The 20,084-nt window shown below is 41.8% G+C and overlaps 1 protein-coding gene across 2 annotated transcripts; it reads left to right on the top strand.

Moving 5' to 3' along the window:
- The first annotated feature begins 4,952 nt into the window (after nt 1–4,952).
- Nucleotides 4,953–17,592, top strand: gtf2a1 (general transcription factor IIA, 1). 2 transcript variants are annotated; one of them, XM_071924928.2, is made up of 10 exons: nt 4,953–5,118; nt 6,962–7,063; nt 8,335–8,518; nt 8,895–8,959; nt 10,437–10,512; nt 11,088–11,212; nt 12,276–12,380; nt 13,136–13,435; nt 14,064–14,153; nt 15,013–17,592. In XM_071924928.2, exons 1-10 carry the CDS (start codon nt 5,089–5,091, stop codon nt 15,118–15,120), a joined length of 1,185 nt encoding a protein of 394 aa, XP_071781029.1. In that variant the 5' UTR covers nt 4,953–5,088; the 3' UTR covers nt 15,121–17,592. The 2 variants fall into 2 exon arrangements, with proteins under 2 accessions (XP_071781029.1, XP_078145867.1); XM_078289741.1 differs by lacking the exon at nt 4,953–5,118 and adding an exon at nt 6,297–6,457.
- The last annotated feature ends 2,492 nt before the right edge of the window (nt 17,593–20,084 follow it).

Below are 20,084 nucleotides of genomic sequence, written 5' to 3'. Positions count from 1 at the left end.
TGTACCATAGAGTTCCTTAATGCCTTATCAATCTGAGTGCTGCCATTTTGGAGCCATGTGGCAGTGGAAGCCCATTCATAATTGAAGCCGAGACAGGCTTAATCACGAGCCAGTGCCTCCCCGTGCTGCGCGCTCCCACCACCAACACAACTGGAGCTAGCAGCTCCTCTGTTGCTATGCAACTACAGCAAAGAAAGGGGGGGGGGAGAGAAAAGTGTGCATTCTCTACATCTTTAGGGGGCATCATACTACTCAGTTACTGAGAGTGAGACTCAAAGGTAGCGACATGCCTTAGATAACACGCCATTATGTCTGTTCACATCTCACCGTGGAAGAAGCGGCCATCTGCTGCGCACCAGTCTGCAAATCACTTTCTGTCATACCAGTTGAATTTTAAAGATGTTTTTTTTTCCACTGTGATAAAGAAAGGGGTTACACATGAATTCAAAAGCACATCCTGGTCAATGTGAGGTAGGCCTTTAATTTCCTGCCAGTGAAATGAATCAAATGAATTCTGCGGTTATGGCGTTCACACACCATTTTAGAGAAGGTCGATTGAAGTAGGCTATTAAGCGGATTGATGCAGAGCTGTGTGTTCCGTGGCCTATATCATCCATATCCACAGAATGACCATTGAGGCAAGTTTCCATGGAGACAGAAGTGGAGGTAAGGCTCTCTTGTCAGCTCTCATTTATTGCAAAGCTTTATGGTTTTGGGGAATTTTCCCCCGGTGGTCAAGACTGGCATATTTTTGATTACAGACAAGACTTATGGACATGCCTCGTTCAAAGATTCACATAAGTTCCCCATTATTGAATTTTATGTAAAATACTGGCACCGTATGCAAAGTGAATGGATTGTGTGTGTGTGTGTGTGTGTGTGTGTGTGTGTGTGTCATGGAATGAGAAAATGAGATCTTGCGCCCTGGTGTTGTGATATGTAGTGTGATCACACTCTTGTGGCACAAGTAAGTTACTACATGGAAATGTGTTTTTGAAGCATAAACATACTAGGTGAGCACAAACACACAGGTAGGCACAGAGGTGGAAAGGCTATACAAATATCCCACACAAGTAGAAACGTTACTTTGCTGAAATTTGACTTGAGTTGGAGTGAAGTTACTGGTGTAAAAATCTAGTTTTGATAAGTAAACATCATCCCCCCCTTGACACCTTAGGCCAATCAGTAACAAGATGCATCATCCCTCCAAGTTTCAGCAAAATCGGACCGGTCATGCAGCAGTTATGGCTTTTCAGAGTTTTAAATTTTGACCTTTAATTATAGTGTCCCCATCAGGCCAATCTATATTTTTTTTTTTAACGCTAGAACACAGTGCCAAGATGTGGAATGAACATCCTTCCAAGTTTTGTCAAAACTGGACCAGTGGTGTTTGAGAAATCACATTTGAGTTTAAATAATGTGTGAACACACTGTTTTCAGACAGTCTCCGCCTAGCACACACTTTTACAAGATGCAAAAAAGAGGGGTGGGGAGTGAGAACAAATAAGGGTGTGTGTCTGTGATAACAGATTACCCATCACTACTTGGGGGCGGTAACAATTTTAAAGCAATTTTCAAAGCATTTCAGGCTGCCTTGACATCACTGGTTGAGGTGTTAACACAGTTGAAAGTTTCAGCCCACAGAGAGCAGTGCAACAATGATTTTCTGCCCCTAGAAGCGGATGCAGGACTTAATTGTCCTCGCCAGCTTGACATAAATCTTCCCGCCCCTTTTCAGTGTGAAAAAGGATAGGGGTGTAAAATGATCGCCTACATCCAATGCTAATATGGACTATTTTTGCTTTCAAGGGTTCCTATATAAAGCATTTCTTTATTTGCTGAGGTGGCTTCTGATTGGTTTTGAAGCTGTAATAAAAAATTGCAAGCAGTGACGGACTGGCCATCTGGCAAGGTGGGCAAATGCCAGAAGGGCCGCCAGACTATGGGCCGCTTGGGCCACTCAGAATGGATTATTACATTTATCTAAAAAAGAAAAGAAAAAAAGAAAAACGAAATAATTTTGTCTTTGAGTTTTTGATTTTCATTGAAAATAACTTATTTCAGCGGCCCAAAACATTTTATATTTGCCCTCATATATTTGTACTTTTTAATAAGTACACACGCATTTTCTCGCGATCAACTCGTTGCTACGCAACGCAACGTTAGCTAGTGGAAATGACAAGGGATGATGGGAGGTATTATACGATAGACAGAACACGGTAGAAAAATTACGCCAGGCTAAAAGAAAATTAATCGGGGCACCAAACGACCAACGGGTGGGGCAGAGAAAAAGAGAGAAAAAAGCTCTGCTGGCTGAGGGTGAAAAATGTGCTAAAATAATTTCGAAATAGTCCGCCGCCGGGGCCTCTGCAGGTGTTGCTAGCAGTAATGTCACTGCTTCAGCTAGCAGGGTTGTAGAGAAAAGCAAACTCCTTCGTAGCTTGCTAACTACATGAAGGTAAGACACATTTATTATTATATACTGTGGCTGTGCAGTGCTCTTTTCATGTTTTGGTGGAGCTATTGTAATATGCACTGTGGCTGGCAGTGCTCTTTTCATGTTTCGTGCTCTTGGTTCACGGTGGTAGTATGCTTGGAAAAATCGCGAGACTGGGAGACCGGATATAGTTGCGGTAGCAGAGAGAGAGAGAAACATGTACAACTGAAGTTAAATAAGCCAACTAAAGAATTCAAATATTACTTTGCTGTGTTGGAGTTTGATTTCAGAATTTTACAGCTGGCAGTGCTCTTTTCATGTTTTGGTAGAGCTATTGTATTATTATTTACTGAGGCTTAATAAGTCTGGCCTGTGTTTGTGCCGAATGTGCCTTAATTTACTAGTTGCACGTAGCGCTCTGCCGCTCACAGTATTGTGTGCGTTGTTGTCGGCATTCATCAGCGATTGTAGTGTGTGTCGGTTGCGTGTGTGTTCTGCATTCTAGTCAGTCTGTATGGTTTTATCTCAAGCTTTTCATGTTAACAATTGAGGTTGGTGTTGAGTTTGGAAATAGGGCCGTTGTTTCGCAAATGCCAGGGCCGTTTTTTGATCCCAGTTCGTCACTGATTGCGAGCCATACCTTACTTAACTTAGCATTTCAGCATTTTGTGGCTTTGTGACACGAGGATAACACAACTTCCACACCATAGTTGTTAGCAAAATATCACCAGTGGTGTCTGAAATATCGCTTTTGAGTTAAAGTTTTTTTACCTCAATTATAGCGCCCCCATTAGGCCAATCAGTGTAATTGTTTAAACACTGGAACACAAAGCACCCCCACCCTGCCACAATTTCATCGTGTGGGGGACAAAAAGGTAAAAAGCACCTTATTTAAAATGTATTAAACTTTTATAAAAGGGCAAATGCAAAAAAAATGAGGACAGAGATTATTTTAATTAAAAGTATAAAGTGCACGAACAGCAGTAAAGTGTGAATCAAGAACAATTTTGGATGTGTTAGAGGTGTTTTCTGTACAGACCATCGCTTTTTTTCTTTAACAATAAACTCAAGAAGTGTTTTCAGAACTGCAAATCTCTGGAACGGAAAACGTAGCAAAGTGTGATCAGGACCACAGAGGACACAGGTTTAAATCACCAGAGTGGGAAACAAGTTTTATTGTAGGCTAAACCAGTGGGCTTTCAAAATTGTACTTATGATAGCCTACAGAGCAGTGTATCTCCCCTTTCTGTTTATCATCAGACTGTTTTGCGCAATGTTTTCATCAGTTTGCTTCTATGTTTCATCACTGCAACAAAAGAAATCTAAACTCAACTAAACTGAAGTGTACAGTTGTCGTTTTTTTCAGTAAAATAGACATTACACAGAAAATACAGTGGAGTGTATATGCAGCTTGTGATTATGACATCTTCCTGGCCAATAAAATTCAGTCTTTAATTGTTTTTTTTAGATTATTTGTGTTGATAAACTATTACAGTAAGGAATAGGCTATACTGAAATAATGCATCAGGAATAGGCCTACAGTTGGGTGACACACAGTGGTTCCTGAAGGTTTGTGGTTGTGTGAAGTCCATTATGCCCGCATCTTAGTAACACTGATCAAATATATTGTCTGAATAAAGTTAAACAAGAGTATTTAAGGACTATTGTTGCACTGGTGGCAGTGCAGTAAATTAAAAAGCTATAAAAGGTCTACAATAGGCTATTTATCTAGTTCACCCCTTCCATTGTTTAGAAACATTTGCTTATTTTATTTATTGTTGAATTAGGTAAATTGTGACTGTTACCAATGAGATCAAGGAAATACAAAACATTAAAAATGACATTTTGGAAACATTTATAACCCATCACTCACACCTTCTCTTATGATGCAGTAAAAAGCTAGCTTTTTAAGCAGTTCTGAGTAATAATTTATGTAGCCTAATAAGCCATAAGAGGCCATAATTTACAGATTTTAGAATAGCTCAGAGGGTTTTACTACTTTGTGAAAACGTGTTGAGTGGTTTATTGCTTTTAAAAAACAGTGCTAACACGCTATTGTATTAAAAGGGAAAGTATGCAAATGTTCAATACATATTTTCTTTTTGATTTGTAAGCCAGATAGCTAAATAATTTCCTATAAGATATTCTTCCACTGAGCGCAGCACCTGTATTTGAACAGTAGCTAAACAAAGTGACACAGGGACAGGTGTGCGGGGTGATTATTAGTTAGATTAGACAGGTTAGATTTCAGTTAAATTAACATGAGGTCACGTGTGTGCGAGGACTGAGGACCGGAACTATCCGTTTTTTGCACCACGTTGCATTTATACTACATTTCCCAGCAGTAACCTTATTGATTGGCAGTCAAATCCCGTGCGAGATCTCGCGTAATGACCGGCTTGACCCTGCCCTATGTCTCGCGCACTCGCAGCTCCATCGCTCAGTATATAAAGGAGGACAACGACGGAAGAAGGACGGCTGGGGAGGCGCAGCCCGGGATTGTAAATAAGACCGCCAAAAACTGTGTTTTATTTACAAAAGTGATGCCGGCTATTTTAAAATATCGTTCCCAGTTGTTTTAAGCCGTTTTTCGTTGATTTTTGGCTCTATTTCTCGCCTATTCTCCGTGTGGTTTTTACACTACGCGTATAATGGCGAGCTCGGCTAACTCGAACCCAGTGGTAAGGATCAATCTCTAAGGATTGTCAGTGGGGAAAATGGGGGTAAAGTTATAATGGAAAACTGTCGACGAGCTGCTTTTTATTGAATGCAGTAAAAGGGATGTGTATTTGCAAACACTTCACTATGGTCTCTAATAAAAATTAAAACTACTATTGTCAATCGGCCATTTTAACCAGTTTTCGAAACTAGACCGTCCTGTCAGTTGAAACCATCCAGTCAGGATCAACGACTAGAGGAGCTGAAACTAGTCAGAAAATGAGTGAATTGTGTAGAAATGTTCAATTTTAGCAAGATGAGAATGCCATTTCTAAGCTGTATGGGCTGTTTGGTAGACCGAAGCTTTTAGGAGTTGACCGTTAGTTGGTTTATGGTCAGTAAAGAGGATTCTGTGCGGATGAATAGGAACTAAATTCTCTATAACGTTAGATTGTCGGCTTGTGGTATTTCACCTAAATATCCAAGTTGGATTGCTTTTGTTGGAACAAGTAGCAAGTTATGCAGCTGGAGAAACTGTAAACTTTAGCTTAATATTTTTGCAGTAATGTAAAATTCCAGATGTACGCCAAGCACCTTCTCATCCACAGCGAATGAATCAAGGTATTTTGGGGAGAAAATTAAAGTCTATTTAGTAGAAAGTCGTCTGGCAATTCTCAAAACGCTCAGTCTAATGCCTCAGTCATTGTCCACCATTCCACGACCAGCAGGCAGGATAGCCGTCCCAAACCACCACTTTTACCCATCTCATATCAGTTACATCTTGCTCCCCCACCGACAAGACCATACTACTTAGTTAAAGCTGAGCACTCATAAGTTTTTACACCGCAAATATCCTCCACAATTCGCCATAAACTACATTTGTACGAGGCTAGCGGGTGCCAGGCTGCCGCTCCGTAAAATGGCTTCCACGTCTCCCCTCTCTCCGGTTCTGGCCCTCCTCCTTTCCGCTGCCTGGTTTTATACAGCCATATTGGCTCTCTAATATAGACTGCCCGGGATGGGAAGGTGCTACTCGACGCTACGTCACCGGCTCTACATATAAACACCAGACTGTGCTTTAAATAGTGGAGGAGCAGACGGGGCGAGGGGGAGGGAAGGAGAGACCGAGGTCCGTGCTGCGGACATTGGGGACAGTGCAGTGAGCGCAGTGCGGTGGCCCATGTCGCTTACGGTTTATATCGGGGCCGCTTTCTTGTGTCGTTAAAATGCGACTGTAGTCCTGTTACAGACCGTAAAACGCTATGGGTTTGTTGCTGGTGTGCGCCATACATGCCACGTTACCCTGGGAGGCAACAGAAAAAGGCCGATTTCATACCTGGCTGGCCGTGATATTTACAGACCGTGTGTATGTAGGTTAGCTCTAGGTTAGCATGGCGCATGACTTATGAAAGCCGTGCATAGGAGGACGGGATTGTACTGCATGAACCAGTTTCAGTGGCCATATGTTACAGCCATGCACCCAATATTAACGTGTTATTCTAATTTATGCTGATTTGTCTTGAATTGAGTTTTCTCCCCCCAGAAGACAGTGAATATATTGTATAAAAAAACAGGCCTGACACATTTGTAAACAGGGTGGTGGTTTGCTGTACTTTTGTCAGCTGACATGAAAAACATACGTGATTTATTTCAATGAAACACATTTTAGGATAGCATAAACCAGCCTTTTCATGTGAAAGGAAGTCCCAATTAATATACATTGATATTACCAGGGATGTGTTTATATTACCAGGGATATGTTTCTTTTTTTTAAAAGGTTTTTCAGAATTTAAAGGTTTTCTGGAGCACACACTCATTTCTAATGGGAATGTGTTTTCTTTCCTTTTCTCACTTGTTTCCCCTCAGCCTAAACTGTATAAGTCTGTGATTGAGGATGTGATCAACGAGGTGCGGGAGCTGTTCCTGGATGAGGGAGTGGACGAGCAGGTGTTACTGGAGCTGAAAACGGTAACCACCACCAGCAGTACTGTTTTTACATACAGCCTCTACAGGGGAACTTTCACTTCTGCAATTATGCACCCACAAATCATTTACACTAAATACTTACCTAGCTAAGCTGTGGCACGTGAAAGCAAAGGAAGGGGTATGGTACCATCAGAATCCTTTCTTCTCAAGGTTTTGGCTTTTTCTTTTGCAGCAGAGAGGACACATTTTAGAGGGCATCCTGAAATGTGTTGTTGTTTAGTGCAGGGAGAGGAAGTAGACATTTTCAAGCATTTACTGTGGTAGCACAGCACCCAACTAACAGCCTAGAATTTCCTGCAGAAATTAATAAAGTGCATCTGTTTTGAATAACGCCTTATGTCACTTTGTGTGACTTTGGAAAATTGAGAATTTGGAGAAACTTGTAGGCTAATAGAAAGAAACATTCTAATAGAAGCTACATTGTAATTGTAACCATCACTAGTACATAATAATACATTTGTTGGCTTGCTAATTTGATGCCAATTATGGAAATTTTTCACTAACAAAGTAATATTAGAAATTATATTTTATTATTTGACAGGTATGCATTCAGGTAACATGCATTCAAACATGAATTAATGTCAAATTTGAATTGCGTTGAAAAACATGCCAGCCCCACAGTCTGTTCTGGTACTTTGCTTGTAGGACACTCTTGATAGCTCACAAAATAGGCTTGAATATGAAGAGTTTACATAACCTCCCTGGTTATACTTTTGTGGTTATATCTCTGTTTACTATTTTGTCTAAGAATTGTGTTGCTTTGCTGTTTTCACACTTGTAACTGTATGGTAATTACATAAGTTTAATAAGAACCACCAAGCTCTAAACCACAAGATGACTAGCCATCAAACCTCTTCTCTTATCTGCTTGGCTGTTGGAGGAATAAGGAAATTATGCACACTTTCCCTTTTTACCATTCTCTCATCTTTAATCTCTGAGATAAAAGGCTGACATCAACATGACATAACATTTAGTGAGGAAAAATCTCACTCTTAGTCCTCTTCCTTTTGCAATTTCTTTCTTTGTGTGGATGTAACACACTCGTCCCTTTGGGCATCCTGGCTGCTCAGTGTCCTAAAGTTCAAAACTTTGCTCTCGCAACATTGTGAGCTTGAGACCGCCTCCTGACCAATTTGCATGCCATGCCTCTCCGTGCCATTTTTCCTGTATCTCTGTTCACTGTTGAATAAAGCTGAAATAGCCATGAAATAGATCTTTAAAAATGCCACTGTTGTTCACCCCTGTTGCTCCAGCTGTGGGAGAACAAACTGATGCAGTCCAAGGCAGTGGAGGGCTTCCATACCGAGGAGCAGGCCGCCCTGCATGCCGCCCAGCAGCAGCAGCAACAGCAGCAGCAGGTCCAGCAGGTCCAACAAGTCCAGCAGGTCACCCAGCCAGCGCAGGCCCAGCAAGTCCTCCTGCCCCCACCGCAGCAAGGTTGGTCACCGTTGGCACTACTGCACTGTAGCGGTATTTACAATTATTGAAAGTGACTTGCAGTAAGTGCAACAGTAGAAAAGGTCGGTGTCTGTGAATCCCATTTTCCCATTCTCATTTTTCACTGTAAAAAAATGTCCATCTGAACAAGTAATTTAGGCTCGTATTCAGTCTTGAAATCATATTATTCTTAGAACAAGTGAAACGTTCTGCTTAGGGAGAGATAATCCCACTTGTTTTCAACACAGTTTCACCTGCTTCTGGAAAATTCATACAGTGCCAATATCTTTATTGAAACAAGTTGATTTGCACTGGAATTATCAGTGTTATTGGTGTGTATCATTGTATGACTTGAACATGTTGTTTCTCTCTGCAGCTCCCCAGCAGCAAGTCATTGTTCAGGATCCCAAGATTCTACAGCATATGAGTGCAACGGGGATGGTAAGTGAATGTGTGTGTACATACAAGGTGTACAGAGCCAACAGAACAATATTATTTGGGATTTGAACAATGGAAGAAATGTAACAAATCGTTTATCCCCACTGTACACAGACATTTCTATACAGTAGAGTTTCTCAAACTGGGGTCGGGACCCCCCAGGGGGGGTCACAAGATTATTTTGGAGGGACATGATATTATTTATGGGATAGGAATAATACATATTTCTGCTATACAAATTTATTATGTATAATTTTTCAGATTATTCTCTCATTTTTCTTTTTTTGCGAAACACTGAATAGTTTTCAGCCTCTAGGCCTCCTCTGATAATCAAATGAAATGACCTGAAAAGGGAAAATTATTCTTTGGTTGAACTGTTCACCACTCTGCGCATGCAGCCTGGGATGGGGGTCGCAAGTAGGCTTTGCTTCATTTTAAGGGATCACAAGGCTATACTGCTATATAGGCCTCTAAATTGAGCAATTTTTAATTAAAAAATGGAAAAGACTGCAAACACATTACCAGTGTTTTCCACAAGCACATTGATGCCTGCCAAAGAGAAGACGTAGCCAGCTAAGGATCCTGAGGCGTCTCCGCAGGCCTGAGCGTGACTGGGACTAGTCTAGCAGGGGACAGATGGAGGGGCAGGAGGCGAGCGGAGAGGAAAGGAAGGGCCTTCAGGAAATCGTTTAGTGAGGGCCGTAGGTTCTGGACTGGATTACAGTGCAGATAAAGCTGGGAGAACCTCATCCTCTTACACGCAGCTTTTCTGCCTCTCACAGACCCAAACACGCACACAAACACACAAGCTTTTCCTTTATCTGCCTCCCTGTCGCACTCCCATGCAGTGTCTTGATTATTCCTCCTTTTGTCTTCCCTCCTCAACATTACTTCTCTTCCACAAGCCATCTGTTAATGTCAAGGCTGACATCTGTGCCATTGTAGGTAACCAAATCATTCTGCGTCTTTTGTTTTTCGCTGTGCCTGCATTGTCGTACAAACACAAATGGGTTTTTTTTTCTTTCTTTTTTTTAAAGACTTTTCTTTCCAATTTTTGACCTGTCAACATCAAATGCGGCAAATAGAATTAATGAATAAAGATACACAAACACAGTTGGATAAACAATGTAGCTGCTTTTAACAAATCAGCTAAGGGAAGGTTGAATATTAGCGCTTTGATTGTTAAGCTAATCAGTTCCATAATTGTTAAAATGTCTCTAGAGGAATGTTCTTATTACCATGAAATTTGTTACTGACTTCTGTTTTTAACATCACTATAGAGCTCTTCACCCGTGACAGCCTTAAATCTTTAACATTCCTTTTCCCTCGTTCTTGAACCCGGGAATTTCCGCTTGAGGCTATATTCAGTTATATTATTTTGCCCCAGGTCGTCTGTGTGTGTGTGTGTGTGTGTGTGTGTGTGTGTGTTATAGTCTCTTTCCGATGACTCTTGTGTGTGTATTCTCCTCTTCACCTCTAGAGTGCAGCAGCTACCGCAGCAACCCTTGCTTTGCCCACAGGAGTCACCCCGTACCAGCAGCTCATCACCAGCCAAGGTAAAACACGCACACACAAGCTTGTCGATTGATCGAGTTGCAGAGAAGTGTTTTAGAGCAATTTGACCTACTAAATTCCTCAAACAAAGTGAGAGGAGGCTTTTTATGTTCTTGGTTTACAGTGATCATCTCTAAATATCTAGAAGGCACTCAATAGAGCGCAAACCTCTGCCAACACTGAACAATTCTCCAACTTGCAAAGCTGCAACCTCCATAATGGTTTATGATGGTTTATGATTTAGCATTTGTCCTCTGGGTTTGATTTTCCAACATGTAAATGCAGTGCTGTTTAGCAGCCGACTTAGAAATCCTGTATGTCGGACTTTCCCACCAGCACATGAACGCTGCATAAAATAGTTATGGCTAAAAAATGAAAATCATCTGGAAATCCAAGATCTGGATCACCACCAAAATCTACTCAACTGATCTTTGGGCCAATTTTATTTCTATTTCCTGTGATTGTTACTGTTATTCTGAAGCATGTACATTGTATTGAACTGAAATGATTTACACTAATAAGTTTAACTTAAACTGAGGGATAACTCCTTTCTGTCCTCTTCTCCTCTGTCTCTCAGGCCAGATCCTGCAGGTGGTCCGTGCTGCCAACGGGGCTCAGTACATCATACAGCAGCCCCAGCAGCAGATCCTGCTGCAGCAGCAGATGCAGCCCGGTGGCGTGCAGGCCCCCGTCATACAACAGGTATGTTCCCATCACACAGACAGGGCAACACAGGATACCCAGCTCTGGAGTGTGGCCCAGGACAAGTAAAACAGAAGTGGACTGAGTTGTATCTGGGAGCTGGAAGTGCAGTAAAAAAGCAAAGTGAAAACTCGTAATCATCTGGTCGTATAGCCTTTTTTCCCCCGCACATATCCCCTGAGATAGACATTAATGCATATCTACAGTGTGGAGTGTAGAGCCAGAGATTTGCACTGCCCCTTTAGCACCTAATGTAGGTCTTCAGTGTCTTGCTCGCGGATTGACACTGGCTTTTACCTGTGACCTAGCTAGAGGACAGTTCCTACAACCATTAAGACGCCCTGTTGCCACTTCTTGTGTGTATGTAAGTGGGCAAAATGCGCCATTTCTTTGTGATGACACTTGTTCACTCTTCAAGGGTGCAGGGCCCCTTGGTGGAGGTTACAGTATAGGGTCCTTGGAGGAGGCACAGCGGTGGGGGAGTGTCTTAATGAAGCAGAACCAACAACTCAAGGCATATAATAGATATCCTGTATCCAATCAGCCCATAATCTGTCTATGACGGATTGAGGTTAATGAAGCTGTTTGTTGGTGAAACTGTAACGTAGCTGTGGGTCCTCTGGTGTTGAAGGAGTGGAAGAACCGAGTTATGGAAAGATAAACCTGAAAATGGGAAATGAAATGCCATGGAAAGCAAGTAATTCTGGAAAAATCAAAAGGGCACTGACCTACTGAATCTCACCTCTTTTCCCCAAGGAAACATAATCCTTGTCCCCTATTACCAGTGACCTCTACAAATGTACCCACAGTAGTAAAATGCCGTTACATAAGCATCATAACTATATGATGAGCCAGAACACGACTTTTCCGTGCCTTTCAACAGAATGACACCACTGCTTACGAATTCAGATGATGAGAGACTTTTGAGATTAAGTATACCTTTGTGCCATTTTCAGCCGTAATGCCTTGGAAATCTCCTCGTAAATGACTGAATGGGATTGCTGCTGTGTTAATCTGAGAGCTGCTGTGAAAGGTTAATTCTCCCTGTTAACTGTCGGTCCAGGTGCTGGCTCCTCTCCAGGGAGGCCTGCCCCAGCAAACAGGAGTCATCATCCAGCCCCAGCAGATTGTCCTCGCTCCGGGAAACAAGGTCCAGGGCAACGCACAGGTCAGCGCTTATTACATCCGTTAATGACTGATTTAATTGCTCCTTCCTGGAAGTTTGCAGTGCAAGTTTGATTCCTCCCTAATGGATATCCCTGTTTTCCTGCCACATTTCCTGCCTTTTTTCGTCTTGTCCTGATCACATCATTGATATATACACATATCCAATCTAGTTTGGGAATTAATTACTTACACAGGTGTTCATATTATTCCACCGCTCCAAGGAGACACAAGAAAAGTAAATATGCATATTATCGACATCTGTCTCCATAATTAGTGCACATGTTAACCTTTTGGCTCACCTGCCAAGTGCTGGTAAACAAAAAAATAAATACCTGGCAAGAATAATTTATACCGGCTGAAATGATTAAGATACATTTTTCATAGAAGCATGTTATCTTACCCGTTTGCAATGCTATTTCATGTAGAGTCAGGTACTGTGTTTAACATTCAATAAAGAGATGAGCAGATTTAGAATTTTGATTTAAAACGTGCTCACTCACTTATACAATTGATCAAGTTTGTAATTCATCATTAAATGCAAGACACAGACACACACACACACTCTACGGTCAGAGTGTACAGTGGTTAGCAGGGACAAAATTTAACCCAAAGACTGTATATAACCGAGGCATTCAAATGTTATTGTCTCAAAGACGCATTTTACCAGCATTTGGCCCTTGCCGGGTGTTAATTTTGCACCTGCATAATCTAGCGGCATATGGACACTCCTGTTTTCTGGGCTTCTCTTCCTGCTAGGTGATGCAGGCAGCGGCAGCCATGGCGCCTCAGCCCGGCCAGGCAGCAACAGCAGCTCAGGTCCAGCAGGTTCAGCAGGTCCAGGGTGCAGCTGCACCACAGGCCCAGCCGCAGCCCCAGGCCCAGCAGCAGGCTCAGGCCCAGGCCCAGCCTCAGCCCCAGCAGCCTCCCATGATGCTGCAGGTGGACGGAACCGGCGACACCTCCTCGGAAGAGGACGAGGATGAGGAGGAAGAGTATGATGAAGATGACGACGAGGAGAAGGACAAGGATGGGGGAGAAGACGGGCAGGTGGAGGAGGTGGGAAACAAAAAGCCTTGGTTTAAAATGAACCCTTGTTTTAAAGTTGAACAGTAAACACAGGACGATGTGTTTACTGTTCAACTTTTATGTGTTTTATGTGTGTATTGCCAGTCCCAAGGTCTTTCAGTGTTGAATGCGGTCAACCTCTGTAGAAATAAACAACTCTGTAAATGAGACGAATGAGCTCTCGAATGCAGTGGATACTGTAGTTGGCCTTTTTCTTTTCACACACATCTTAGTTTTTCTGTGTTTGAAGAAAATTAGCCGGTTGTTGCAAAAAGCATTCTGGTCCCAGTCCTGAGATGCCATTGTCATGTCCTCCTTTTATTGGCTTTACCCTCCAGCAGAGACTTGCAAGAGGAACATCACAGATTACAATGTTATGATACTGATATATGAATATTGATTATGAATATGGATCTCACACCAGCGTTTCCCCTACCGCAGAATAGGCAGGGTGGGCCAACCCGCCTCAGAGAGCCACTCCCATGTGGAAAACCAAAATCCATTTCTGTTGGTGTTTTAGTGTTGCATAGGCCAAATACTGTTTCAAATTCCTTCCACCTGACCAAGAAACATTTGATAAGTACAGTGTTCAAATTTGGTGTTTTTGTTCCTCTGTCAGGAGCCGCTGAACAGTGGAGACGATGTGAGCGACGAGGAGGACCAGGAACTGTTTGATACAGAGAATGTAGTGGTGTGCCAGTATGACAAGGTAAGAAACGCAGTACAATGTCGAGAGTCTATTGTGTGTGTGTGAGTGAGAGAGAGAGAGCGAGACAGACAGACAGAGAGACTACAGTGTAATAAAGCCCAGTCAATCCTATGTTTTGTGTGTATATAAATGCAGGAACAAAATGACCAATTCCCTTTTAATCTGATGTAGAAAGTTCACTAGAGCATGTTTATTCCTCACGGTCCTAACTCGAATATTCAGTATACTCAGTATTATTTAAAGAGAAGTAATGATGAGGAGATCCTGTTATAGTTGATGTATTTCCATTTAAGCAACACTTTTCTTTGCATTTGCATCAGTTAATCTCACAACTTGGGCTGCAATTAATTGTGTATAGTGCTATATACACAATTACTTTATATACTTTAGTTTCCACATTGGCAAAATTGGCATATCAGCAATTTTGAGACATTTAATTTTATGTAAACCACGGGTATAGTTTAAAATGATGTTGATATAAGATGCTAAAGGTGCAGTAAAATCATTTTGTTTCTTTAAAAAATCAAGACTAACAATCTTGATTAACAATATCTGGCAAAATAATCAGCATTATCATTTTAGCCGTAATTGGGCTATTCCAGGTTGGATACATTGATTTTAAATTTTGTTATAATCTCTAAACCCTGTTAATAACTGTATTGTAATAAACTGAATTGATGCCTAAAAAGACCTGTAGCTTAATGTCGGTTGATATCCCAGTGTCCCAGTATAACTGTTTGGCCCCAGAGTCTGTGAGCATGGTCAAAAAGACATAAGAGACTGTGTCCATTGTAAGCTGTAACAGTGTCTGTTGCCCCTCGACGCCCACGCCGTTCATTTCCTTCTCCTTACTCCCCAGATCCACAGAAGTAAGAACAAATGGAAATTCCACCTGAAGGATGGGATCATGAATCTAAACGGGAGAGACTATGTCTTCTCCAAAGCCATTGGGGATGCCGAATGGTGAAGTAGGAAAAAAAACAAAACACAAAAGAGCAGGAGCAGGAACTCTGTAACTCCTTCTGTCCAGTTAACACAGACGCATCAATATCCTTCCATATCCTGTGACTGGATTCATTTTAGGAAACCTGCTCTTGAGTCTCTGAGACCTCTGACAAACCCAAAAGACTGTGAGGTACTGTAAAAACCTGGGTGTTGTCAGTAACACCCAACTAGCCTTGCGGGATGAGAGACCTCCAGGGAAAGGGAAAGCCTGTGAACAGAGCGTTTTTTTGTTTTTTTGTTTGTTTGTTTGGTTTCCCAGGCTTCTCTACCCTTTCCTGTCCGAATTCACTTCCATTGGAACTTAAGCGTTTCACATCCGTACAGGTGCAGTGGACCAGGGTGACCTGACCTGCCCCGCCACAGGAGGTCAAAGGTCATCCAGTATAACCCCGCAAATGAAAAAGGAACACTTCCATAATGCACTGTAGTCGGTTGACTGGATTGACTTGTGTTTATGTTTAAGTCAAAACCTAGTGCCACCAGTCAGGATTGCTGCCTTTAGAATGGCCAGAATCAACCTTTGGCTCCTACTTTTTTGTTCTTGGGTCATAATTCCATTTCTCCGATTCCTGCCACCAGTTTTGATCAAATTTAATTTGATACTGGTGCCCCAGAATGTTTTATGTAGTTAACATATGTTATTGTTTTAAACATTTTAAAAGACTATTTGTTTGATGAAGGGTAAACACGAAGTAGGCAAAATCGCGTTAATGATAAAATAATCAATAATTGTGTGAAGGCATTTGTTTAAATCTTCTAAAGAGTGCTGAATCCAAAAATACTGTTTTGTTTTTCCCCCATCTGCTTCTCCGGAGCTTCATCCCATCTTCGAATGAAAACTTTACAAAAAGGAAAAAAAAGATCAACCAGTGAATGGGTAAAGAATTGTACAAAATGTCATTACTAGTTCAAGGTTTTTCCTGTTGGTGTATCCTCTCGCTCTTAATTTAGTTCTTTGCAGCCGTCTGAAGATTTGCACTGTCAGTTTATCAATGTGTCGTGAAATCAGTCAGTCGAGTTAATCAATAGCCACAGCGTGCTCACTTCTGTGTGTGTGTGAGAGAGAGAGAGACTGTGCATGCATGTGGTGCATGCATGTGGTGAGCGTGCACGCGCGTGTGTGTGTTGTGTTGTCACCGGTATTCTCTTCTAGGAGCTCATTAGCTCAGTTTTTCTTGGACACCCCATAATCTCAAATGTTACAGTAAAATAGAGATTTTAATGAATTTTTTTTTTTTTTTTTTTGGTGGGGGCAGGGCGGTGTTCTTTTTCTATTTATTCCTGAAAGCTCGCGAAATGTTCTATTTTTGAAGGGTTGGAAAGCCGCACCAAACTGTGCTCTTATAATCTAATAAGTGTTCCTTTTTTTCTGTTGGCTGGACGAGGCTACATGACATGCTATGTTCCAAAATCTTTGCGTCTACCATATGTTCTCCTGTGCTTTCATTTTAATCATGACTTTTAAAAGAAAATGTTTTCTATCGAAGTGAGTTTCACTTGGGGCCCGAGTGTTTCTCTGCAGTTTGTTTTTAGTGCCCCTGTTGCAGCAATTTGAAATAAAGTATGTGTTTTTGGCTATTACGTCGATGTGGTGGTTGTTGGCTACACGTGTTTAGTGTAGTATGCTTTTGCGGAAGCTGCACAGACGCCAAGGATGCACCGACACGGTACTGAATATAGAGACAATACCTAGAGCCATGTTCTAACATATGAAAAAGCAAAGCAGGTTGAATTCTGCCTTTACACATGCAGGATGTCAGATCACTCTATTGGAAAAAAAAAACTTTTTTTTTATTTAAGATTTTTGCCCACTGAAAACACAGCAATTGTCTACATCTTTACTGCTCGGTGAAAGCAATGGATCAGATTGGTACTCTGCATTAGCACTGAAAGAGTGGTATTGGCGCATCCAAACAGACACTGTCAGCGACCCGTCAACACACTCAAGTAAAAAATGTTTTGTGCCAAGGGAATGTATTCCAAAACATTTCAAGTAGAACACTGTTTCAAGAAACTTCATCACTGTATCTTGGTCCTAGGTTTTCAGCAAGCAGCGTTCAGTAGCTATCCACAATTAGTAATCATTAAAGTCAAACTAGTCCATAGTTGCGTGTTTCATGCTCATCTCCCCAGTTCTTATGTGTGCCTTTTGGATTTCATTTCGGCTTTGCGCTATTCATAGCAGAAAAATGTATTCTCGGCTTTTAAATTGTTCTGTGTTGTGCGTTCTAACTGCTGTTCAAATAAGGCAATGTATTGTTTGTATCATTCATTACATTTTTTTTTTTTTTATTAAATCAAAAACGTTTGTAACCATAACCTGGAAGGCTGTGCTTTGAATACAAATAGGAGAGGAGGTATTTTACTGAACAGACAATAAGTTGTTTTCTTTTGCTAAAAAAGTAAAGTAATAAAAGTGTCACTTTTGCTTTCATTTTTTCCCCTCATGATTATTTGGAACATGTGATTTAGTCACATGACAACCATCATATTCAAGTCCAATAATCTTCAAGCAGTCATTACACTATCTTTTATTTGATTTTGCATGAGTATGACCCAGAATCATCCTCAGCCTGCCTTCGTTTCCGCTTTCTAGCTGTATAATCCAAAGATTGGATGGTTGTCAGGACATCCACTGCATGGGCGTTTTCTCTGCCTTTTCTCCCATTCCTACCCAAACTGATACAATCCCTGTGTATTTTCTTAAGGGTAATTATGAGATAAAGGTGTGGTGCTGCTGCCTGAGATTAAAGCCGAATCAGAAACCACAGAAAGATTTTGCCCTTGATTGTAAATGTATTTGAGGCAGGTTGTCACTTCTACAGTATATCATGCCTCACAAAGACTTATTCAGTCCTGAATAGAGCTAGTGGAGGAAGAATGTATCCAGGGCTGCTTCAGATGAAGTGGGCCTTCTTGCTGCTCCTGGGCACTCAGACATAAGGGTTTGAGCTGCTGGCGAATGAGTCGTATAATGAGGCCCTGGAGACGTCTAGCTTAGCCCCTAAACTTTCTCTGCTTAGCAGCTAACTGACGGTGACTGCCAATCAGCTGCATGGCAAAATGAAGTTCGTAGGCGGCGGCGGCGGCAGGGCGCAGTAGCAAGGCACGCTGGCTGTGGCATGTCAGGGCTTTCCCCTTTAAGTCAGAAGATGTGATTTTGCAGGTCTTTCGGACAAAGAGCCTCTATTCATTTCTAATGGAGATTCCTCCTTTTCCTGGTTTTTCTCCATTATATCATGCCTTTTACAGTCTATTGAATCTAGTGTGTTCAAAGTCCATTAGGTCACAGTTCTTTAGGTGAAAGGTCATGTAGCAGAAAGATGGATAAGACCAATCATCTTTAGCAAGAGGGAACACAGGCCCAGGGATTGTATTGCAAGGGCATTCTGTGCATTTTTTGCACCTCAGATGAACTAAGAGTGCAAAGTTTTTCACTAAGAAATTCATGCAAATCAAGTTGTGGCGTAAACGAGCCCTGGAAAGGAGCACTGTGCTAACAATTAGTCCCTTAATCACCAATTGGAAGTGCAAATTGTGCGCTTCAGCTGTAAAACTAATCCACTAAGGCTGGCACCCTTTATAATTGGAGCGTTCTCTGCCTTGTTTGCCTGACTTGCTGGTGATGATGCCCGCATCTTTGAGCAATGATACCAGCCACTGTGCATGGCCAAACTCTTTGTGGAAAGTACATTAACGGCATCTTTCAAAAGATATTATAGGAGTTGGTGTTGCAAAGTGTTAGTGAATTGTGTGCAATGTTGATTTCCATGGCCTTGCCTACAAATAAATATGTGGGAAAAATAGTGAGATTTACATATAATTCACTTACGCGTGACCATGAGAGGCGCAAGAGATTCTGTTTTATTGACCACGCTATTAGACACGCTTTCCACTCATTGCGCATGATAGGGAATAACATGGCATTCTGGTTTGGTAATTTTGGTGATATAGCACATGCTCTTCCTTGTACAAACCTTTAAACAAACTGCAGTAGATAAAACACATGGGGAGATACTTACTGTACTATTTACATAGAATTCTAGTGTATGTCATGTTGAAATTTTTGGAGAAAGGGGAAAACATGAATCTGTCATGCTGAGTTTTCTACCTGGTTCACATGACAGGTGACTGGAACCGCTTGAGGAACCACAGAGGGACTGAATGTTTTCACTGAGCTGTACTCCATGGTTCACTCTAGTAGCCACAGGAGAGTTTTCTGAGAGAGAGAGACAGGACTTTGACCCTTCAAGAGGACTGTCCATGTCTGCTGACCCGTGGAACAACAAAGGGAATGACGACACAAACGCACAGATTTTATGTTCCCAGGCCAAGAGCTTGATGGGTGCTTGAGGATGTTGACCTGCTCTGGGAGACCGAGGCTATTCTCAACCTCCTGACAGATTTTATAACTTCTTGAGCTCCTTCTTCCTCTGTGTGTCTGTTCACTTCCTCTCATGATTCTTTCCCACTGTATTTTGAGTTCAGCAACCTAATCTGGCGGCGGAGCGGAGCGGAGCATCGCCGGGCCCTGCCCTGCTTATTTGAGGAGCGGCTCGGAGATGGGTTTATTTGAAATACCAGGAGAGGAATGATCAGGCAGGCCTGAGAACCAGAGAAGAAGAAGAATGTCCAAATAAATCCAGTCCAAGTCTCAATCACTTTGTTTGGCCCTGTCTGCTATTGGTTGGACCAGGACTTTTTTTTCTGTGTAGTCAGATTTATGCCACAGCAAGGACATAATTGTGATTTTTCACTGTACTCAGCAGTTCTCTGAGGTAAACTGAGATGATGGCGACTCACTCTGATTGGGAAGTGCTGTAAGGTAACGGCTTTGAGTAAAATGATACCAAACACTTAACAATTATATGAATCCAAAGCTGCACTACACAGGTGGAGGGCTCTGTAAATGTATCTGTACACACA

The sequence above is a fragment of the Centroberyx gerrardi genome, chromosome 18 (assembly GCF_048128805.1).
Source record: "Centroberyx gerrardi isolate f3 chromosome 18, fCenGer3.hap1.cur.20231027, whole genome shotgun sequence".
Classification (NCBI taxonomy): domain Eukaryota; kingdom Metazoa; phylum Chordata; class Actinopteri; order Beryciformes; family Berycidae; genus Centroberyx; species Centroberyx gerrardi.
The sequence above is the reverse complement of the archived record's forward strand: the minus strand, read 5'-3'. Positions and strand labels throughout refer to the sequence as shown.

What these genes read in the sequence shown, in the direction of transcription:
- gtf2a1 (XM_071924928.2), top strand. Translation starts at nt 5,089, where the DNA reads ATGGCGAGCTCGGCTAACTCGAACCCAGTG. An exon ending in AGGTCCAGGGCAACGCACAG is followed by an intron (nt 12,381 to 13,135) that starts GTCAGCGCTTAT and finishes TCTTCCTGCTAG; the next exon opens with GTGATGCAGGCAGCGGCAGC. An exon ending in AAGACGGGCAGGTGGAGGAG is followed by an intron (nt 13,436 to 14,063) that starts GTGGGAAACAAA and finishes TTCCTCTGTCAG; the next exon opens with GAGCCGCTGAACAGTGGAGA.